The 21,965-nt window shown below is 52.8% G+C and overlaps 1 protein-coding gene across 1 annotated transcript in view; it reads right to left on the reverse strand.

The window, feature by feature from the left end:
* The window catches only part of HK1 (hexokinase 1), a 59,661-nt gene extending 50,443 nt beyond the window's left edge, over positions 1 to 9,218 (reverse strand). The window contains exon 1 of the mRNA XM_081105000.1: positions 9,032 to 9,218. Within this exon, the coding sequence (XP_080961126.1) occupies positions 9,032 to 9,094 (63 nt within the window). The 5' untranslated portion in view covers positions 9,095 to 9,218. The remainder of the gene's footprint in view (positions 1 to 9,031) is intronic.
* Positions 9,219 to 21,965: the final 12,747 nt, after the last annotated feature.

Raw genomic sequence — 21,965 nt, forward strand, 5'->3', positions numbered from 1 at the left:
TCCTCTTGCCAGGAGGGCCGCGGGAGGCCTCGTGGTCATGCCCAAGGTCCTCAGCGACCCTGACCTTGGCACCCACTAATAAGTGTTTCCTGCTGGGGAGAGAGACAGAGCTGTCATACTGACCTGGCTAAAAATACAGGAGGCACCGCCCTCCAGGGGGACAGAACAGCCCTGGAATGTGGCTCTGCAAGAACAACAGGCTTCATTCTCAGCCTGCATGGCTTGGCCCGGGGCCAGCCTCCAGACTCACAGTCCCAGTGACCCAGGTACCGCCAGACAAAAGGGAAGGGAGGCTCTGAAGTGCAGACAGTTTTCCTTTCGCTAGGACACAACCAGACGCTCACGGCTCACACCGTAAGTCGCCAATACCACAGGGTGGGAGCAGACCTGGCTTCCGCCAGCTACACTGTCTCCCTCTCCAACCTTGAGCAAGTCCGTCCAGCTCTGCTTTCCCACCAGTAAACAGCAACGATGAAAACTGCCCTCTTGCCCTCACCTACGCACAGGAGCTCCATGACCCTGGATTCCTCAGAACGCAGGCTTTCCAGAAACCCACGGTGGCCCAGGTAGAGCTGTACCCAGGGCCACTGCCCCACTCGGGACCCTGTTGCCTTCCCTCTGTGACGCGAAAGCTTCACTCCCCGCCAACCGCTCCCCCCCCCCCCCATGCCTCTCAGGGGGCCCACAGGTGTGCTCTGGGTGAAGCACCACAGTAACATCCAGCATTTGCAAAGTTCTGTACACTGTCCAAGCGTTTCTACATCCCTTCTCTCATCTGATAAATGAGCAGGTAGTAAGGCAGGACTCATTTACCCCATCCGACAGGTAAGTAAACTGAGGCACAGAGAGCTTGATGCCCACGGAACAACACTGCTCCAGCTGGAGGGATCCTTCAGAGGCAATGGATTCCAGCCTCCAGGTCTTACAGAAGAGGAAACAGGGGCCCAAGGACCCCAGGAACCCCCTGCTTCAAGTGCAGAGTGCTTCTGTCCAAACTTCTGAGCCACTGCAGAGCATGTCTAGCAAAGCACTGTCCAACAGGGACACAATGCAAGCCACGTGTGTCATTTTAAATGTTCTAGTACCCACATTTTTAAAAAGCATGTGAAATTAATTTTAATAATATTTTATTTAACCCAATATTCAAAATATTATTCCCACGTGTAATCGATATTTTAAAAATTATGAATGAGCTACTTTATCTTTTTGTCATACAAGGTCTTCAGAATCCTGTGTGTATTTTATGTTTAACGGCACACCTCAAGCCAGACTCGCCAAGTGCTCGGCAGCCACACATGGCTGGTGACTACGGTTCTGGACAGCACTGCTCTCTCATTCCAGTGACATCATCATCCTGGCAGCCTTGGGGGATGGCTCTCTGGGAGACCACCACAATGCACCTATTGGGCGTCTCAAGCCCTGGACAACAGTCCTAGTTCTGCACGCATGGCAAGAGCTGCCCACTAGTGTCAGAGTGGCCTGCGTCCCACCCCAGCCCCGCTGCATTCTGGCCATCAAGAGCATGTCAATTCCACTTCCTAAAGTTTGCCTGCCCCACATGTCCACTGCAGGAAGAGCCCAGGCCGGGGTGGCTCAGTCGGTTGGGCATTGCCCTGTGCACCGAAAGGTTGCTGGTATAATTCCTGGTCAGGGCACATGCCTGGGTTATGGGCTCGATCCCTGGTAGGGGGTGCAGGAGGCAGCCGATCGATGCTCTGCTCTCACATCAATGTTCCTCTCTCTACCGCTCCCTCGGTCTCTAAAAATCAATTTTTTTAAATCTTAAAAAAATAAGATGCAGGAAGAAATACATATATCCAAGCTTGCTGTAAGGACTCAACTAAATAAAGCATGTGAAAATATTTTGTAAATGGAGCAGAACTCTGCAAAGGTGAGATGGTGCCTTCGTTACAACGGTGGCCTGGTTATCCTACCCCACTCACCCCATCCACCCGAGAGGGTCCCGGAAGGCACCCGGGGACATCAGAGAAATAAGTCACATTGAATAAAGGCTGCAAGCCAACCCCAGTGTCAATCTGCACGTCCAGGCAGAGCTGGGAGAGAAGGCTAGGAGTGGCATACAGAGAGCATCCGGGCTCTTCTTGCAGGGTGAGCCGTGCCCTCCCTGGAGGTCCTCTTTTAAATGCAAACGAGGATGGGGGGTGGGGGTAAATGGAAAGGGAAAGGGAAAAATTTGAAAACCAGGAAAAATCCCTAACATTTGGCTGTAAGTGACTTTATTGGGCCAATTTCCTTCCCAAGCAGAGGGAGCTGGGGAGATGGGGAGGTGGGGCTGGCAGCCACCAGCCGGGTGTGCTGGTGGAGGGGAGGGTGGGGAGGAAGGAGAGATGGGAGTCAGGGCCCCTGGAGGGTCTGCCCCTCCCCAGAGCTTTCTCTTCCTAGATCTGTTTCCCTAGCCAGCAAAATGACAGGGCGGGGTTCTGAGCCAGGGGACCTGGTAGTGTCCCTGTCACGACCACTCATGAGCTGTGTGGTCAAGTTGACAAGTCACTCCACCACGTGGGGGCCTCCAGGTCCCCATTTCTAAATGGAGAGGATGCCCTTCCTTCCATTGCTATGCATACACCCAAGAAAAATGAAAGCATATATCCAGGCAGAAAAACTGTGTACACAGATATTTGTTCACAGCCCCAAAGCAGAAGCAACGCAAATGTCCATCAACTGACAAACGCATAAGCAAAATGTGGTATATTGATACAGCTAAGCATTAGTCAGCAATAAAAAAGAATGGTGTGTGATGATACTTGCTACAGCGAGGATGAACCTTGAAAACATGCTTAGTGAAAGGAGCCAGATACAAAGGCCACAGATTGTATGATTCCATTTATGTGAAATGTCCAGAAGAAACAAATCCATTTAAAGAAAGTACATCCGTAGATGCCAGGGGCTGGATGGACAGAGGAAGGGGGAGTGACTGCTTAATGGATATGGGGTTTCTTTGGGGGCTGATGAAAAGGTTCTGGAATTAGATGGTGGTGATGGCTGCACAATCTTGTACTAGAAACCACTGAATGGTACACTTGAAAATGGTCAATTTTTTGGTGTGTGAAGTCTATCTCGATTGAAAAATAAAAGCAGGGGCTGCACTGCCATCTGACTTGGGTCCGCATGCTGGCTGGCTTTCTGTGTATGATCCGAGGCCTCACCCGAAAGTGGAGATGATGACAGTGCCCACCTCACAGGGCGCTGTGGGAATGGAATGCCTTTAGCATCAACCTGTCAGTAGATGTGACGGGCATTCGGTTGGTTTCGATTGGTGTTATTATATTAATGATGAAATAAGGCCCATGACAGGGAAAACACAGACCCCAGTAGGCATTCAGTGCGCCCTTCCCTCTGAGGTACCCTCCAGGTCCCGGCGTCAGTGAGCCTGTAATCAGGCTCGCAATCAGATGAACGCGATCCGACATTTTCTGCCTCGTGCAGTACCGGGCCTCTCCCTCGGGCTCCACATTTCAGCTTCCCCGGTGGCTGCGGGGGCACAGCCACCCTCTCCTTTTACGGAAGACAGTCTGGGAGAGGCTGCTGGCTTGAGTTTTCTCTAACAGAGCTGGGCACGCGTAAGGGACTGATAAGCTACCAGCCCTGCCCGGCTCGGATCCACCCAGGAAGAGAGAGGGTGTGTGGCCAAATGCCCACGTGTGTGTTTTAATTCCCAGAAAAGTTTAACCGATTCATGCCAGATCACAAGGGGCCACAGAGAGTCCTCATAAGCCTTTCTCGCATCTACCCCGCTCCTCGGTTCAGTGCAAACATTTCAGCAGCAAACCATTCAGTCAATGGGGCTGGCACTGCTCACAATGAGCGCTGTCAACTTCATTCAGCAAGGAGGGCTCTGCTTCTCGATAGGATGCACTAAGAAAGGGCTAATTTTAAACCAAGCTTGAGTGCTATATTGTGAATGGTAATAACTGACAAGAAGCAGCGTCTTAAAAAAAAAAGCAGTGTCTTTAAAAATGTCAAACATCTTTAAAGGTGTGACTGCACCAAGGGCGGCGTGGAGCAAAAGGAACCCATACCAAGTTCTGACTGTGGTGTGACCATGGAGGATGGCAACTTGGCAAAACCTTGAAAATGAGAAAATGCACACACTCCTCCACCTACCAATTCCAAACCCAGACTCAGCCTAGGGCCTAGAGAAACTTGCACGTGAACTGGAGATGCGCATGACACTGTAACTCGAAAATTTAAAAACCCCAAAGCCCATCAGAAGAATAGATACGCTAATTGCACTGTAGTCACACAATGGAAGAGCACACAGCAGCTTAAATCGATGAAATAGAGCTACGTGGAAAAAAAATCCCAGATATAGATTGTTGAGCTAACAAAAGCAAGCTGCAGAAGGATACGTACATACAGCACCATTTACAAAAGGTTAAAATCCCATAAAGTAACACTATATGCTGCGTATAGATACATGATATGTAATAAAAGTATGAAATCATGCATGGAAATGATGAACACCAAATTCAGCAGAGAGGTCACCTCTGGACGGAGAAATGGATGGAACTGACGATGGGATACAAGGGGTTTCAGTTGTGCCTGTGACGTAATAATTGTGTTTTATTTCTCAAATGAGGAGCAGATACACGGGTGCATGTTATGTCAACTTCAGTATTTTTTTATGCATCTCAACTGTTTCATAATATAAAATTAACTCCTACGTACACACATTAATAGACATTCCAAAGTAAATCATTAAAATCAACAAAGGTGGGTTTTTTCTGGAGGAAAGAAGCAGAGGGAGCGAGAATACCCTCTGAATCCCATTCCAGATTTCCTTAAGGCCTTGAGGAAGTCACTCACCGCCTCTGGAGCTCCAGTCCCCGTTTCTAAATGGGGGTACAATCTCTGCCTTCTGGGTGCTGCACACCAGGGAGCTAGCAGGATGCCCTGCGGAGCTGTGAGGGGGAGGGGCTGCCCTGGGACACACGGGGTCAGTGCCTTATTTCCTGACATATAGACACACACACACGCACACACGCACACACACGCACACACGTACGTGGTATCTGATAAGACACCCATGGAGTGTTTTGGGAGAGAAAGAAATACTACAATTTGGTAACTAACCATTTGACTCACCTTTACAAAGTTTCTACGTATAATATTTTCTTTTGTACATCGACAGCCTGGCTTTAAGCAATTCCTAAGCTGGTGATTTCCCACCCAAGATCGGGCCACGGGCTCCTCTCTGCTCTCCTGGGTTTCTATGCTTTACACTCACCATAAGACAGCAAAGAATTATTGATACTCCATGAGAATAGCGACCACTTTGACCAGGTTCATAGATGTCCCCCAGCCTACCACAGTTCTCTGCACATGATAAAGGACTTCACCATTTTCTGCAGAAACCACTGAGTTCCCACGATCAGATGTGATTGTAAAGGTCCCCAAATCAATAAGCGGGAGCCAGCAGCCACCACGACTGCTTCCTGGACGCAGAGGTGTACGTACGGCCGCCTCCTCAGCCGGCCTCTCCCCGGGGCCTCCTCAGGCACGCTCAGAGCCCACTCCAACGGCTAATTCTGTCAGGCAGGAATCCCTGACGGCAGACACACACAGGGAGTCGGGACTAGTCGTGCTAAACCAGTCCTTTTAGGAGAAAGCTGCCCAAGCCTTCTCCAGCGAACAGCAGGCGTGTGGGAGGACAGCACAGCATGGCCAGATGTGAAAGTCCCTCCTATCTACCCACTTTCCAAGTTTATTCCCTCACGACAGCCCCAAATTACCAAACCAAATCAAGTGTTGGGGCTTCTCTCGGAGGAGAACTCCTAGGCACATCCAAGGTACAGAGGACAGGGACTGCGCAATGAATGTTCGCCAAGGAGTGAGAGGCCCTTCCTGGATATGTGTATGACGCCGAACCCAAAGGTGCAGGAGTCATTTTTCATCATTTTCTAACACTCATCCCTCTCACCCCAGAACAAGAAGGGGCATATTTTTAATGCTTGCTTTTGTAGCTGGGACACATGGGTTTCTGCGTAAATAGCCCTTTAACTGCTAAGCACACTCTCCCCCACCTTCCTTGGCCAAGCACTCTGAAGACTCCTGGGTCCTGGCCTTTGGGACGAATCACACTGGCAAATGGGGATTACTTAGGTCAGGGGGATCCCACCCAGAGAAAATCCACTGGCGTTTGCTCACCATTCTGACAACCCTGGAGAAAAGAAAGTCGTATTTCTTTAAAGGCCAAGTTCCTGACCTTGCTGGACAACTCTTCCTTTCCTAAACAAGCAGAGGACTATGTGATACTTCACCCTCCTGCAGGTTCCTAATGGCTAAACCGAGTGGGAGACGCTGGTGAGATGAGAGGCATGTTAACAGGTACTTGGAGGTCAAAGGACCCAGTCTCTGGCTGCAGATTAGCAGATGTCTGGGGTTCTGATGAATGGAATCTTTCACAAGCACACCTGTGCCTCCTAAAAGCACTAGAAGAGTGAAAGGAAATTATGTTTTTTGCTTAGTTCTGCCTCATGCCGGGACACTTTTTGCACTGGGCTCTATTAATCAATAATATGCAGACAGTCTGGAAAATGGGGCTCCATGGCAGGAAGCCAGGCATTCGGCCTATTTCAAACCAGGACAGATTTATTAAGTTGAATTACTGACATGTCTCAGAGGGAGAGAAATAATACCCTTGTCATGATCACTTCTGTGTCCGGAGCAATCCCAGTAAACCTTCGCTGGTGTCACCCCCACCTTCCCTCCACCTACACCTAGGCCAGAGGGCAAGAAAATGGAAAGGGGTTCATAGCTGGTGCCATGCTATCTTCGGAGCCCCGAAGGCCACCCAGAGCTGAAGGGCTGAATCATCATGGCTGCCCACCACTGTTCTACGTCCCCGTCAGGTCGGAGACAAAGCCCAGGGTGAGGCTTGGAGTCCTTCACCCTCACCCGGCTCTCCCTGCAATGGTGTGGGTAGGAAGGGCTGGCCTCTAATAAGCTGACTAGGCCATCAGAACAAGTGTGCTCAGGAGGCCCAAGCAGGCAGCTTCCGGGGACCACACCCACAATGGCCCTCCCACTCAGCCCATGATGCAGGCCAAGGTGATCGATCCCCTGGCAGGAAACCACACTCCCACCATAGGAAGCAGCCTAAGAAGCCATCGGCGCAAGAAGGCCATTTGTTTTGAAGACTCTCCTTGACCAATAATATTATCTGGTAGAAGCTTTGGCCTCAAGACTGTCCTCCAGCAACGTTCTGAGGCCAGAGGAGGGCAGGGAGGGGATGTCAGACTCCCAATCTCAGAGGAGGAGGGATGTGAGGATCAATCGATTCACAAGTCTCATACTCAGATGTCTACAGGAGCCTGGGGGATAGCAGGGCCACACTAGATGCTGTGTGCCTGATAAAACAGGTCCCACTGAGTGCAGTCCTAGCTCAACCCAACTCAGCCCTGGAGACCACAATTGGTGGTGGTGGTCGTGGGTGTGGACGCTGTTGGCTTACAAGGACATGAGTCCCCACCCCAGCTGGTCTGCCTGCTGTCTTGAGCCACAGAGGGTACCACGTGCAGGGAGAGAGCAGTGAATTCATCCGGGCCTTACATTCCCACCGTGAAATCGAATATCGCTTCAGAGTCACTGTCACTCACAGCCATGAGGGACCGTGGCAGAGTCCCAGGATTGTGTCCTACCTACCCCACTCTGATCCCCACTCAGCACTGATCCAGGGTCCACGCAGCATCCCCAAGACCTTGGTCTCAGCTCCTCCCCTTCAGCTAATTTCTCAGAGGAGGCTGGTCAAGTTCCCTGTGAAGGAAGGCGGAGACCTGGGTCCCACCCAGGCTCTGCCTGTCACTCACTGTGACCTTGATGAGGTCACCCTCATGGGGCCTGTTTCCTATTGTGCCAGAGGAAGGGGTTGTCTTAGGTGGTGGATAGAAAGAATCTGAACATCCTGTGGCTTGTAGAGCAGAAAATCCAGGCCTGTGGCTCATGCCTCTCACCTGTGGCTAGCACGCCCCTTGTTTGAACTTTAAAGGGAGGCTGACTTTGCTAGTCCATCCCAGCTTTTCCTGGCAAGAATGTCACCCACTCAGGGTGTGGGTGGGTCAGGAGGCTGTGCTAGGCCTGGCACTAATAAAATGGGCCTTTCCCTACAGCCTGGACTGTTCCTTAAGAACGTGGTGGCAAAGCTGGCAGAAGGGAGCAGCGTAAGAAGCTCCCGCCCTAGGAAGCAGCATCGTGAAGACCTGCCAGCGGACAGTATTTTATATGGTAAAGGCAGCAACACCTGGGAGACGCAACCACGTGCAAGCGCACACGTGTCAAACATACTTGTCAAAGCCTCCATCCAACTCAAAAGCCCAGACTCTTATTTGTGCTCCCGGGACTGGCTGGAAATTACAGCTTTAAGAGAGCTGTCACGTAGAGGAATAAAAAATTCCATTCAGACATGCCAATCCAGTCCTGAGGCCTATGAGCAAAGTTTCCGGTGGCTTCCTCCGCGTTCCAGGAAGCCAGGCGGGTCACTCCGTCCTCAGATTAAGCAGCAGCGGCAACAGCTGAGAGAGCCGGGGTGACAGCTTCTAGGAGCGCCCGATGCCCTCCGCCCCCCTCCCCCGGGAACCCGAAATACGGGATGTCTGGCCTCCAGTCAGCACCCCGGCCTGCTGTGCGCTCACCTCCCCAGCATCTCTGTGATCACGCCTCCGCCCACGGCGCTCGGTCCCTTGCCAACAGGCCACCTCCCTGCACAGCCCGGGGCCCCATCTGACATCCACAGTCCGTTTCAAGGACACTGCAGCAAGCAGCCCAGTCACAGGGGTCTTCCCTCCAAACCCCACCACCACCGCGCGCGCGCGCGCACACACACACACACACACACACACACACACACAATCCCTGGGAGAACCAAAGGGCGAAGCCTTTCCCCGCCGCCTACAGCCCGGCCAGCGCTGGCCTGGGGCAGGCCGGGCGCAGGAGGATGGAGGCTGCGGCGGAAAGCGGATGCCGGAACGCACCGCGCGGCAGAGCGCGGGGCGGCGGCGCGGGCGGGGCTCACCTTCTTGACTTGGTCATCCTTCAGCTCGGTGAAGTAATAGGCCAGGAGCTGCGCGGCGATCATGCTGGCGGTCGGGGGCGCGGGGAGCCAGGCGTGGGGCCAGGTCGATCCTCCGCAGCCTGGGGAGCAGTGGTCCTCGGGCTGCTGCTCGGCGGCTCCTCCTCCCGCTCCCGCGGCTCCTCCCCCTCGGCCCGGGCGCGGCCGCGGCTCGCGCGCTCCCGGCCTCCGCGCTCCCGTCCCCGGGAGGGTGACCGCCGCCCGCAGTCCCACCTCCTCGGAGCCCATTGGCTGCCGTGCGCCTCTGCAGCGCCGCGCGGCGGCGTCGGGACCTGGGCGGGGGCGCGGGGGAGGGCCAGGCGGCCACTCCCTCCTGCGCCGGAAAGGAGGCGGGCGGCGCCGCGAGATCCCCCCCGGGCTGGCATCGCTCGGCACGTCCCCCACGTCGGAGCGTTAGGCCCTTCCCGGCGCTGCCCGTCACGCGTGGTGGCACCGTGGCCGTGCGGGGCGGGGCGTGGGGAAGGCATCACCCGGCTCTGCCCGCACGAGTAGCGGGAGAGGGCTGGCTGCGAGACCGGGCGGTCCCGGGCCTCGGAATGAGGGGTCCCCCGGGAGTTCCGCGTCTGGGGAGGCGGGGGGCTGGCAGAAGCAGGCGCAGAGCGCGCAGGGCCTTTGCCGGCGGGAGCTGAGCCCCCGGCTTCGCCGTCCTCGCACGCGGTCCCCGCGCCCGCCGACCTCGTGGCCCCGGGGCCAAGCGCGGAGCTCCCCCCGCCCCCCATCCCCACGCCCAGTGCATCACGCGGTACCACCCGCCCGCCCGGCCTCGGCGCCTCCGGCTAGCCCGGCCTGGTCTCCGGCTGCTGGGTTTGTGTGTTAACCCCAGGACGGCTGGCCACTCGCTCTCCCCTGAATCACCGGTTCTGTCCCCGAGGGTGCACGCCTGCTGGGCGGGACTTGGGCCGCAGGTCCCGGCCTGACCCCAGCCGCCAGGCCTCCACTCCTCTTAGGCTCCCTGGCTCTTTCGCGGGGCGGGGATTCTAGGCTCCCCACCTAGCTGCCACCTTTTTTACTTCCCCAGAGGAAGTTAGCCAGCTTCAAACGGGGGCGGGGAGATGCGGAATCAGGCGTTTATGCCGCTGCTAGGACGGATAGCCATCTTCCCACGCTTAGGTTAATTCTTCCCGTGTGGCAGACACCGCCAGGATCTTCGCTGCGTTAGGAGGAGACATGTAATGAGCTCAAATATTACCCTGATTCCGCAGATTAGAAATGTGAGGCTCAGGGAGGCCATGTCTCTTGTGGGACTTGATACAAGCAGGAAGTTGCAGATCCAGGCTTAGACCTCGGGTCTGTTTTCAGGCCGGTGCTCACCCTTGGGATTTGCAGCCTTCCCGGTTGTAGTAGCTCTCCGTCTAAATAGGCCACAGTCCTGGGACCAAGGCTGCACCATGTGGTGCCCCGAGATGGCTAGAGGTGGCTAGACGGCACCCCTACCTCTACCCCAGCCTTGGGTCCTGAGGGCCCCTGGCCAAGCCTAGGAAAGGTGACGTGGGAATCGGGAGATGGCTTAGATCCAGGACAGCCCTCCTCGGAAACCTTAGGGGCCTGACCCCTGCCATCGCCAGCTGAAGAGGACCTCAGAGGAGGCCCTTGAGGCCAGATCCCTCAGTCCAGAGCACAGCCCCCACCTTCTGGCCTTGTGTCTGTGACGTCCTCCGTCACCTCTCTGAGCCTACATCCTCATCCATAAAATGGAGACACTAATGCCCACCCCCCCCCCTTGGTCGTGGAATACCACAAATTAAACACCCCCTTATAATATATGCTTAATAAATAGTAGGTATTATCATAAGATTGGGGAGCTGATGAGGTTTAAACCTCGGACTTCTCACTTGAATTCCCCCAGTCTACTGCCTGCGAGCACCTAGCAATTTAATGTTTATAATTTTGAATTATTTTCCAAAGAGGCTCCCTGAAATTATTTAAGCTCTTAGTTCTACAAAACCTGGACTTACCCCCTTGATAGTATCATTATAAACCAGGAACACAGGTTTTCTGGCATCCACCAAACACACTACCACCCTGGCCACTGTGTCTAAGTGGTTAGAGCATCGGCCTGTGCATTGAAGGGTCTTGGGTTTGATTCTGATCAAGGGCATGTACCTGGATTGCAGGTTCAGTTGGGGGGGGGGGGCGGGGGGGGGGAGGAGGCAACCAATTCATGTGTCTCTTTCACATCCATGTATCTCTCTCCCTCCCTTCCGCTCTCTCTATATAAAAATATATTTTCAAATCTTTATAGAATGAAAAGAAAACCACACTAATTATTAAATACGCTTGGATTTTCTTTACTCCTCCCACAGATGAATTCACAAATATAAAAACTGATGTACATTTATATTCTGAAGTACAAATCTCCTCCAATAGCCAAGAAGTCAGACATTTTATGTGCAAAGTAGGTATTGCATATTTACTTGCTATGGAAAGCAGAGTATAGGCTCAATGGAGAATCTTCTGCTCTAAAAATCAATGGAAAAAAATACCCTCCCATGAAGATTAATAAAATAAAATAAAAGACCATCTTTAAAAATAACAAAAAACCACTATCTACATGGCCAGAAAGCAAAATTGGGTGACTGAGAACATTGAGTCCAGCAAATATGATTCTGCCAGCCGCACAGGTGGCTGCTCCGTGAGGACTGAGAACTGTGCTGTTAATTGCTCTGTGGACACAGACGGGGTTCTGTGGGCAGTAACCTCACACGGTAGTCGGATCATACATTTCTAACAGGGCTGCTCACGGTGGGTAGTCACCCAGGCCTCTAACTTCTTTAGTAAGATGTTTTAAGCCAGCCCTGTCCACTGTTCTTGTGCATGTAAGTTAGCACACCTTTAAAATACCGGAAGTAATATCCCTCCAAAGAAATATTAACCCTCAAGAGAGCACATAATCTTTTTTTAAGATTTTTTTAAAATACATATTTTTATTGATATCAGAGAGGAAGGGAGAGATAGAAACATCAATGATGAGAGAGAATCATGGATTGGCTGCCTCCTGCACACCTCCTACTAGGGATTGAGCTGGCAACCCAGGCATGTGCCCTTGACCAGAATCAAACCCAGGACCTTTGAGTCCACAGGCCAGTGCTCTACACTGAGCCAAACTGGCTAGGGCGAGAGCACATAGATTATCCTCCAGTCCAACCCCTTCCTTGCTTTTTCCAACCCCCTCATTTTAAATGCATAAAGAAAGCTCAAAACCGCTTTCTCCAGGAGCATTTTAGATCTTGCCCCTGGCATATGTCCTCAGTTTGCTCAAATAAACTCTTATAAAAACTTTCTATCAGTTTGGACGTTCCTATGTAAACACGCTGCTCCCAAACCTCGCATAGAGCCTGGCACGCAAAATGGAATGAGCCCAGTGATCCAGAGCATGCGCACCCTTTAACCCAGCCCCTGCGCGCACCACCATGGCACCCCCAGTACAGCTGAGGTCTCTGAGCGGAGCCAGGCTGAAGCCGACCCTCTCAGTGGCCCTGACACATGATGTTTGCAGGCAGGGAGGCTGCCAGCGCTTTCTCTTCCCTGGTTGTTGTTGTTGTTGTTGTTGTTATTATTATTATTATTATTTATTGATTTCAGAGAGGAAGGGGGAGGGAGAGAGAGATAGAAACATCAATGATGAGAGAGAATCGTTGATTGGCTGTCTCTTGCAAACCCCCACTGGGGATCGAGCCTGAAACCTGGGCATGTGCCCTGACCAGGAATCGAACCATAACCTCCTGGTTCACAGGTCAATGCTCAACCATTGAGTCACGCCAGTCAGGCTCTTCCCTGGTCTTTGAGTGAGAACTACTCAAGGTGACTCACTCCTCCCCACCACGCAAATGCAGCCAGGCCTCAAGGCCTACCAGGGCCTATCAGTATTTCCCAATATTTCTAGGCCTGACCCACTGCCTCCTTCCAACGCCGCGCCCCCCCCCCCCCCCAGCCCCACCACTTCACTGTCCTATGCCAGAAATATCACAGGAGTCTTCTAGCTGCCTCCCTGATTCCTGGCTTCCCTCCATCCAAGTCATTCTGAGGTCCAGGCCCCGTTTTTCCTGCTAAAAAGCAGCCTAATCACATCGTAATCCTGCCCCAGGATGACCCCTCCTTCCAGATGGAGCCACTTTAAACATCTCTGCCTTGTGTCCGAGGCTGTCTGTAATCTGACTCCACTCTCCCCCACTTATCTCTTCCTTCACCCGCGGTCATAGCAAAGCCACTTCCCGCTGTCCTCAGCCTCCACCATGTCCATTCCATTGGAGCCCCTGCTCACATTTCCTTGCTTGCCCTGCCTTCTCCACTCACCTCCATCTGATCAAGCGCCTGCCCACCTACCCTCCCCATAAAGCCTTCCCGGACCGGGATTACTCACCCCAGACTTAGGGCCACCGCCACCAGGCAAACTCGGAGTCCATCCAGATCTAGAACAAGACTCTTCCTTACAGACGCAGAACCTGAGGCACAGCCGGTGGGCCATCTTGCCCAGGGTCAGGTTGTGGTAGAATTTGGAGCTGGGACTCAAACCCAGTTCTGACGCCCAGCCGGTGCTCTGTCCATCCTTCCCACCACCTCACTGCAGCCTGGGCCTCAGATAAGTGACACTGAGTCATGACCAACTGCTGAAGTCGTTGACTGTCTTCTGGGGGCCAGCCTTATCTGCCCCAATCAGACATCTTCCTGAGGCAGAGCCCGTGCTCACTGTGTCCCCTCTGTCATGCCGTTATCACCTCACGCATGCCTTGATCACTCTGTCTCTGTTTGCTGTCACGTCGCTCTTAGCCTGCCACTACGCCCTCTGGCTGATTACTCGCTGGGCCCTTAGGAAGAGCAGCAAAGACCTCAACCACAGGACGTCTCCTTCCAGACGGCTCCTTCCCCTCTCCCTGGAGTCCCCTGGGTTTCTTTGTTCATTTACTGGGCTTCCTCTTGTACAAGTTAGAGGAGGGGAAAGGCGCCCGACCGTGCCAGGCTGCCGCCCCACAAATCCCACCTGCTGGTAAGAGACGACGAGCTGCAGCCAGGCCCGTGTAACCGTTCACATCGGAGCTGGACACTCCCTCCAGTGCAGTGGTTCTCAACCTCGGCTGCCCATGAGAATCACCTGGGAATCTTTTTAAAATCCTGACTTCTGGGCCTCATCCTCCGGAAATTCTGTTTCTTTGTTATTAATGTTGTGGCCTCACCCCATAACAAAGAAACAGAATTTCCAGAGGATGAGGCCCAGAAATCAGGATTTTAAAAAGATTCCCAGGTGATTCTAATGTGCAGCCAAGGTTGAGAACCGCTGCTCCTGTGGATCAGGGCTGTCCCCCAGCACCTGGGAGCACATCGTAACATCCACGTCTGCATAACGTTGGCATTAGCAGACCAGTTTCTCACTTATTCCCTCATTTCTCCTGATAACAGGCTGCTGAGGTTACAAGAGCAAATACCATTATCTCCACTTAATCAGTCATTAGGATTATGGGCGTTATAGAGCTGTTTAAAGTCTCAAAAAGAAAGAGAAAGTGAAAAAAAAATTAAGGCCCGTGTCCAACCACGGCGGCATCTTGGAATCCTGATGCATTTGTTGGGGGAAGAGGGGACCACAGGTGCCCAGCCCCTGGCGTTGCTGGGTTTGTATGATGACATTCTCAGCCCACCTCCTTTCTCTTCCATTTGCCCAAAGTTCTGCCCTCTGACAACATCATAACAGAGGTTGTAAACAGGCACCCACCAGGTTGAAACATGGTCTGTAACGTATTTTATTTGGCCCATCAACGTTTTAGAAATATGAGCCAACACTTGAAAATTAGGAAGTGTCACTTTAAAATACAGGTTTCTGGCATTTGAGGTCTCCCCACACAGGGCCTAGGTTATTGAGGCCACAATCAGCTAGAAATGAGGGCCTGCTGCCCCCTTCAGACACGGCAGGGGAGCTGCAGCTTGCCCCAGGCCCCGCCCAGCCCACCCACTTCACGGATACACACTGCTGACTGCAGGCGCGACCCTCTCCCCCCCCCACCTGCCCGGCATTTAAATTTTCAACAGATAACTGGAATTTATAGGAAGAAGGCCTCAGGTATTAGGGCTGGGATTAAGAGAAAGCAGGGCTGAGTCGGCCAGTGTGGCTCAGTGGTTGAGCATCAGCACAGGAACCAGTTTGATTCCAGTCAGGGCACATGTCTGGGTTGTGGGCTCGATCCCCAGTGGGGAGCATGCAGGAGGCAGTCAATCGATGATGTTTCTCTCGCATCGACAATTCTATCTCTCTCCCTCTCCCACTCTCTCTCTAAAAATCAGTAAAAACATATATTTTTTAAAAAGATAAATCGAGAGGTGCCTAGGTTTGCAAAATTTAAATCTTGCACCCAAATCTTGCACCCTATGTCCTAGGCACCTCTCTTGCTTCACCCGAGTCTCAACCTCCTCAGGCCCCTGCCTGCCTGCTTCTTGCTCACCCCGACCTGTTTACCTGGCTAAGAAAGGGGCTGGCCCCAGAGACACCTTTCTCGCTTCTGTCCCAAGAAGGCTTCTAATCCCCTCTGGGGACCACAGCCTCAGGGGAGCCAAGGAAAGCCAGTCTGGTGTCCCTTCCTGGACATCTCGTCCTCATTCCATCGCCTGTGAACCTGACAAGCCTCCCCCACAGAAAGAATAACGCCCTAGAGGGAGAAGGGTTAACCAGACTGCCCAGACCTGCCCACGGCTCCAGCCCTGCTTCTTATCTCAGGCCCCTCCTTCCCCAGAGGAAGCCCATATCTTGTTGGAACAGAGAAATCTCAAATGGCCCTGCTGGGTGCCCTGAGTTTCCTGGGATAGTTCTCCCCAGTGCCCACACACAGCCGCCATCGTGGGGCCAACAGAAGGACCTCGGTCCTGCCCCTGAGAATTAATACCAACAGGTAGAGGGAGAGGCTCATGCCAGCACCCAGGCAGGTTCCCGGCTGTGGGGCTTCACAGCCCAGCAAGTTAAACGTACAAACAAGAAGAATTACGTACTGACCTTCTATTTTGCTATGAAGGGATATTTTTTAAAGCTATAATTTCCATCTTCTACCATCCTACGTTCCTAAAGGAAAAGAAGTTTTAACCCAGAGAAGTAAAAATAAGGGCTGCTTTTTAAACTAAATACGTTTGGCTTTTTAATAACAGCTCGTGCTTAGGTAGAACATACTACATGCCAGGTGTTGTTCTAAATTCTTTACTTATATTAATAACTTATTTTTTAATATGTTTTTATTGATTTTTAGAGAGAGAGGAAGGGAGAAGGGGAGAGACACATTGATGAGAGAGAAACATCGATCGGCTGCCTTCTGCACACCCCCTACCCACAACGCAGGCATGTGCCCTGACTGGGAATCAAACCAGTGACCTCTCAATGCATGGAACAAAGCTCAACCTACTGAGCCACACCGGCCAGGGCTTAATAACTTATTTGACCCTCCGAACAATCCAGTGAGGAAGATACTACTTATAGCTCCATTTTATAGATGAGACTACTGAGTCACAAGGAAGTTAAGTGACTTTTCCAAGGTTACAAGGTTACCCTGCCACTCTAACAAGGTGAATTTTTCCATGTTGTCCTTAATTCTCTTATGCCACCCAGGCCCAATGCTGCTGCAGTCACAGATGGGTTCCAGGACCGTCCCCTAGGACCGAATAGTACTTGGTTAGATTGGTGAAGCATGGCGCATGGACCCTGGCTCAGCAGAGCCCTCTTTTATTTTTTAACATTTTTTAAAATATACATGTTATTGATTTCAGAGAGAAAGGGAGAGGGAGAGAGAGAAACATCAATGATGAGAGAGAATCACTGATGGGCTGCCTCCTGCACGCCCCCTATTGGGGATCGAGCCCGCAACCTGGGCATGAGCCCTGACAGGGAATCAAACCGAGTCCTCCTGGTTCGTAGTGGATGATCAACCACGGAGCCAGGCCGCCGGGCTTGGCAGAGACCTCTTCAAAGGGCGTTCTCAAACCAAGCAGAGCGTGAGACAGATCACATGCCAGAGGGAGGCATGGCAGCAGCTGCCCCTCCCAGGGGGGCGGGTGGGGGCATTTGGTTTCTTCCCCTGAGCTGGCTGAGGGTGCCTTCCACTCTCCCTTCTGCACGTTGGAAAGGAGAGGGGAGGGACCATCCCGTTGTCTCTCCCAGAGCCTCTCCCGACGCCAGTCTGCCAGGCAGCGTCAAGGCAGGGGGGCTATGGTTAGCACTGATACCCAGCATTTTGTTTCCAGGAAAGGGCCAAGAAGGGAGCCTCCTAACCAAGGCCAAGGCCCCTCAGAAAGCACTGGCCCTGGGGGGTAGGCTGGGCCCATAGGAGCCGGTTACAGGCAAGCGCTCTTCCTCACCCATGGGAACAGCCTGCAGGGCTGCCTGGTGCGCAGAAACCCTGGTCAGAATTCCCGCAGAGCATCGCCACATCGCATCTCTCTTTTGCAGAAAATGTTACAGGAGGAGACAGAAAGAACATTTCGGTTTCTTACCTTACTTTCAGTAAGGTGCGGCCGGACTGATTTCTGACATCCTGAATCCTTAAAGAAAGACAGGACAAGATCAGGTGTTACAGAGGCATCTCAGAAACTTGCATTCACACCCTGGGGATGCTTATAACTAAGGAATCGTGCTCAGAAAGCAAAGTAACTACCAGTCACTTGAAGCCACTGAGCCAGTTCTAACATAACTAACGGTTCTCGGGGTGAGACGCAGCAGAGCTGACGAATGTCCAGTTCCTGAATGTGTCCACATAAACGTGGTTGTGCCAGGCAGGAGGAGGAGGTTCTAGGAGGAGGAGGTTCAAAGATGGAAAAGAACCGAGACTCTACTCCTGGGGGGCCCACAATCCAGCAGAGAACACGGATGCGTCAGTGTGAAGGCACAGCACTCACTGGCTGGGGCGCTGCAGGGGAGTGTGGGGAGCTTTGGGAACACAGGCCCTGTCCCTGCTGAACCACTGGCCCCACATGTCCCCAAAATGACAGGGTGCAATGCTTCCCAGACGAGCGTGGCGGGAACATGGCTGTCGAGTAGCGACCAGCTCTTGGTCTGGGAAGGGTGAGTCAGCGTCCGGCCCTCCCATCCCTTCCTCACAGATTTGGAAGTTGCTGCCAATCAAGAGAGAGGCCCATGTGGATTTCTTTGTGGTGGCAGCTGAAGGGCTAGGAAGGGCTAGGCAGTAGTAAATTGTATGCAAAAAGCAGCCGCACGTTCTCCTCCCTGCACCCAGGTCCTGGTGTAGTCTTCAGCCACAGGGATTCGGGGATTGGTCATGTGAGTCGCTTTGGCACAGGCTTGAGAAACCCTGTGTTGGTCCTCTCTGGCTGCTCTTGGGATTCTTGCAGCCACCACCCCTGGTGGGTGAGAAAGGATGAAACCCGAGTGACAGAGCACAAGAGGCGATCCTACCTCATAAGGAAGTTACTAAAAGGTTGCAGAGCAACCCTCAGATGTGCCAACAGTTCCTGTAAAATCAGAGGTGACCACGTGTCCTCCCTGAAGGGCGGGGACCACCTTTTCAGCATTTCTGGTCCTGCCTTGCATAGGGAAGGTGCTCAGTGAGCGTTTGCTGGTCATGCACTGAAAGGCCATGCCCTCTTCTGAGTAGGCCCCAAATCAAAGAAGCTTCGCAGAAACCCTGGCCCCAGGGAAGCAAGGGAACGCATCCCAGACAGCCCGAGTGACCAGGACAAACCAGGCAAGTTTTCCACGTGACCTAGGCTCATACAGTCTCGGTCGTACACGGCTATCCCCGTGAGAGCAAACTTCCTGCTTCAGGGGTTCTAATGAAGCCTTGCAGATACTTACAGGCCTGCGTGAGAAATAGAAGTCAGGCAACGGTGAGAAACACCATTGTCTGGGGCTTGGAATAGCCAGGGAGCCAAGGAGAAAGAAACTAAACGGACCATGCAGTTTGGGGCCCTTCCTTAGATTAAGAGGGAGGATATATTCAATATCCAGAGCACATTTCTAAGCTTGGAACAACTCCAAATAAAACTGTCTTTAGAAAGTTAAGATTGGAGTAGCACACCTCACCTTTAGCCTTGGGTTTGTTGTGGGAGTAAAAAGAGCTCAGATCTAGAGTCAAAGAGACCTGAGTTTATGCCTTGATCAGCTGTGCAAACCGGGACAAGTAATTTAACTTTCCCAAGCCTCAGTTTCCCCAGCTATAAAATGGGAATGACATTGGGCCTTTGTGAAAATTAAAGGAGGCTGTGTAAAGTGGAGTGGCCGGCACGGAGGACTTGCTCATTTCATGGCAGGAGCTACAGTAAAGATCGTGGATCTATAGAGGCACCAGGCAATACCTGCAGCTTCCCAGGGCCACTGAAGGGGCCAAACCAATTTCCACCTGCGGGGTTTCCTCTTGTGTCTGAGACGCGAGAGCCTGTGTTCCTCTCTCTCGACCCCCAGGTACCAGCTCTAGACCCACAGGTCGACACTCAACTCCGGGCGCCAGTGTCCAAGCCTGCTGACTGCCGCGTGGCGCCTGTGACACTGGCTGCTTTGTGCCACCTTCCAAGGCTGGCCTGGCCTGCTTTAAACTCTTGGTGGCACTCTGCCTGGGCTGGCAAAGCTAGGCAAGGGCAGCCAGGGGCAGAGGAACGGGCACTGGAGACCCTGAGAGCTGGCAATGCCATCTCAAACAAACCTCCTGCTGGGGAGGTGCTTTTCGTTTCCCAGCTCAGGCGAAGATTTTCACCTGGGGAGCAAAGGAGAAGACAGGGACGCGCCCCAGGAGGTCCTGGGGCCAAGGAGAGTCTGCAGGTTTATGCCTCTACTGGCCTCCACTCTCCACTGCAACCAAACAGCAGCCTTGGATTCTGCAAATGAGACTGGGACGGAGCTCCCGGCTGGGTGTTAGAAGTGGGATGGAAGGCATCTGTGCGCTAGGAAGGATGCGTCTAAGCTGGATTTGCAAAGCCCTGTGAGAGATGATGAAGGAGCACTTTTAATCCGCCCTGGAGGACTGTGGGAAGCTGCCTGCTGCTCTGGGCTAGCCCAGGCTCCTCACAGGGTGACAGCAGCTCCTTGAGCTTGCACCCCCTCCCCACTTTCAGATGCTAATTGGGAACTAAGAGTCACCCCGAGGCAAAACAGGCCAGGCCACAGCAGGGACTGAGACACTGCTCTGAGTTCAGTCCGCAGAGCGCTCTGTAAATCCCAGCCCTGTGTGTCATTGGGCTTAAACCGCACTGTGCCTCAATTTCCCAAACTGTAAAAAGGGAGCAACTGTTGTTCTTGCTCCAGATGGGCCCTGTGCAGCACAGGTCCATTTAAAGTGAGCCCGCACCCTGGCCGGTTTGGCTCCGTGGATAGAGCATCGGCCTGCAGACTCAGGGGTCCCAGGTTCGATTCCGGTCAGGGGCATGTACCTTGGTTGCGGGCACATCCCCAGGGGGTAGTTTGCAGGAGGCAGCTGATCAATGTTTCTCTCTCATCGATGGTGCTAACTCTCTATCCTTCTCCCTTCCTCTCTGTAAAAAAATCAATAAAATATATTTTAAAAAATAAAAATTAATAAATAAATAAAGTGAGAACATAACGTGTCCTATAAGCATTCTCCAGGGTGTGTTCACCGTCCAGGGAGAAGCGAAGCTCGCTCTAAAAGGCAAGAATGAGCTCGGCTTTCACATGGCAGCAGAAAATCCCGCCAACGAAGGATTCGCTCAGAGAAAGCCACATCCCTGGGCTCAGCACACATTCGTGACTTCACAGCATAACCGGCCAGGAAGTGATTGACCAAAGGGGTTAGGTGAGCGGTCCCGAGGTCAGGACCTACCTGGCCCAGGTGAGAATTAACCCGCGCAGAGGGTTAGAGGCCTGCCCGGAGGGGGTGCTGCCTTGTTTCATCACATGTCCCTGCTGTGCTCCGGGTCCAGGGTGTCCCTTCTATACAGCAGCCCCCAACGTCACACCGTGCGGGAGTGGGCGGAGGGGCCATGGTGCCTGTGACCCTATGAAGCCGGAGGAGAGCGAGGGGAGACCTTACCCAGGCCCGCTGGCAGTTCTGCCCCATGGTGGAGGACACTGGCAGTGCCCGGGGCCTTTCTTCTCTTCTGCCCTCAGCAGCAGGGGCCGGGACACCTGGAGGGAAGCAAAGCCCAGAGGAGGCAGTCAGGGCCTCATCGGTCTCATTCATAGCCTCACCAGTGGGGAGCTCTCGGCCCCTGTTTCCAGAAAAATCCGCAACCCCAAGTGAAACGTCATAAGGTTTCTAGGAGGATATTATTCTAGCAAAAACTCCTTGGAGCCTGTCTGCAGGGGGTGCCTCGCCACCAACCGCAGTCTCCTCTGCTTAAGATGAAGTCTAAAAAGGGTGCTTTGGGGAGGAAATCAAATAGAAATGGAAAATTGGTGGTCTGCTCCTAAGGTCCTAACTGGGCAGGTCACGGTGGGCAGTCCTGCCCAGGCCGATAACTTCTTCAGAGGAAGGGTTCAGCCATCCCTGCCCATTGTTCTTGGGCCTTCGGGGGTGGGGAACCTTTTTTCTGCCAAGGGCCATTTGGATATTTATAACATCATTTGTGGGCCATACTACTCACCCCTAAGGCCTTGTCAGGGCCAGCCAGATGATTTCTCGGGCCTTCTATGGCCAGTGGGCAGGAAGTCCCCCACCAAAATACAGAAGTAATACCCCTCCGAGGGGATAGTCACCCTCAAGAGAGCACATCATCTTGTTAACTATCCTGTAATCCAATCCCCACCTCACCTTCTCAAACTTCCATATGTTCCCTCCTTCATTTCAAATGCATAAGAAACTATTATTCGCCAGAGCATTTGAGATCTGGCTCCCCGGCATATGCCGTCAGTTTGGCTCCAATAAACTCTTTTTATGTTTGGTTTTGTTTTCATTGATTTCACAGAGAGGAAGGGAGAGGGAGAGATAGAAACATCAATGAGGAGAGA

This window comes from Myotis nattereri (assembly GCF_964212035.1).
Source record: "Myotis nattereri genome assembly, chromosome: 13".
Taxonomy (NCBI): Eukaryota; Metazoa; Chordata; class Mammalia; order Chiroptera; family Vespertilionidae; genus Myotis; species Myotis nattereri.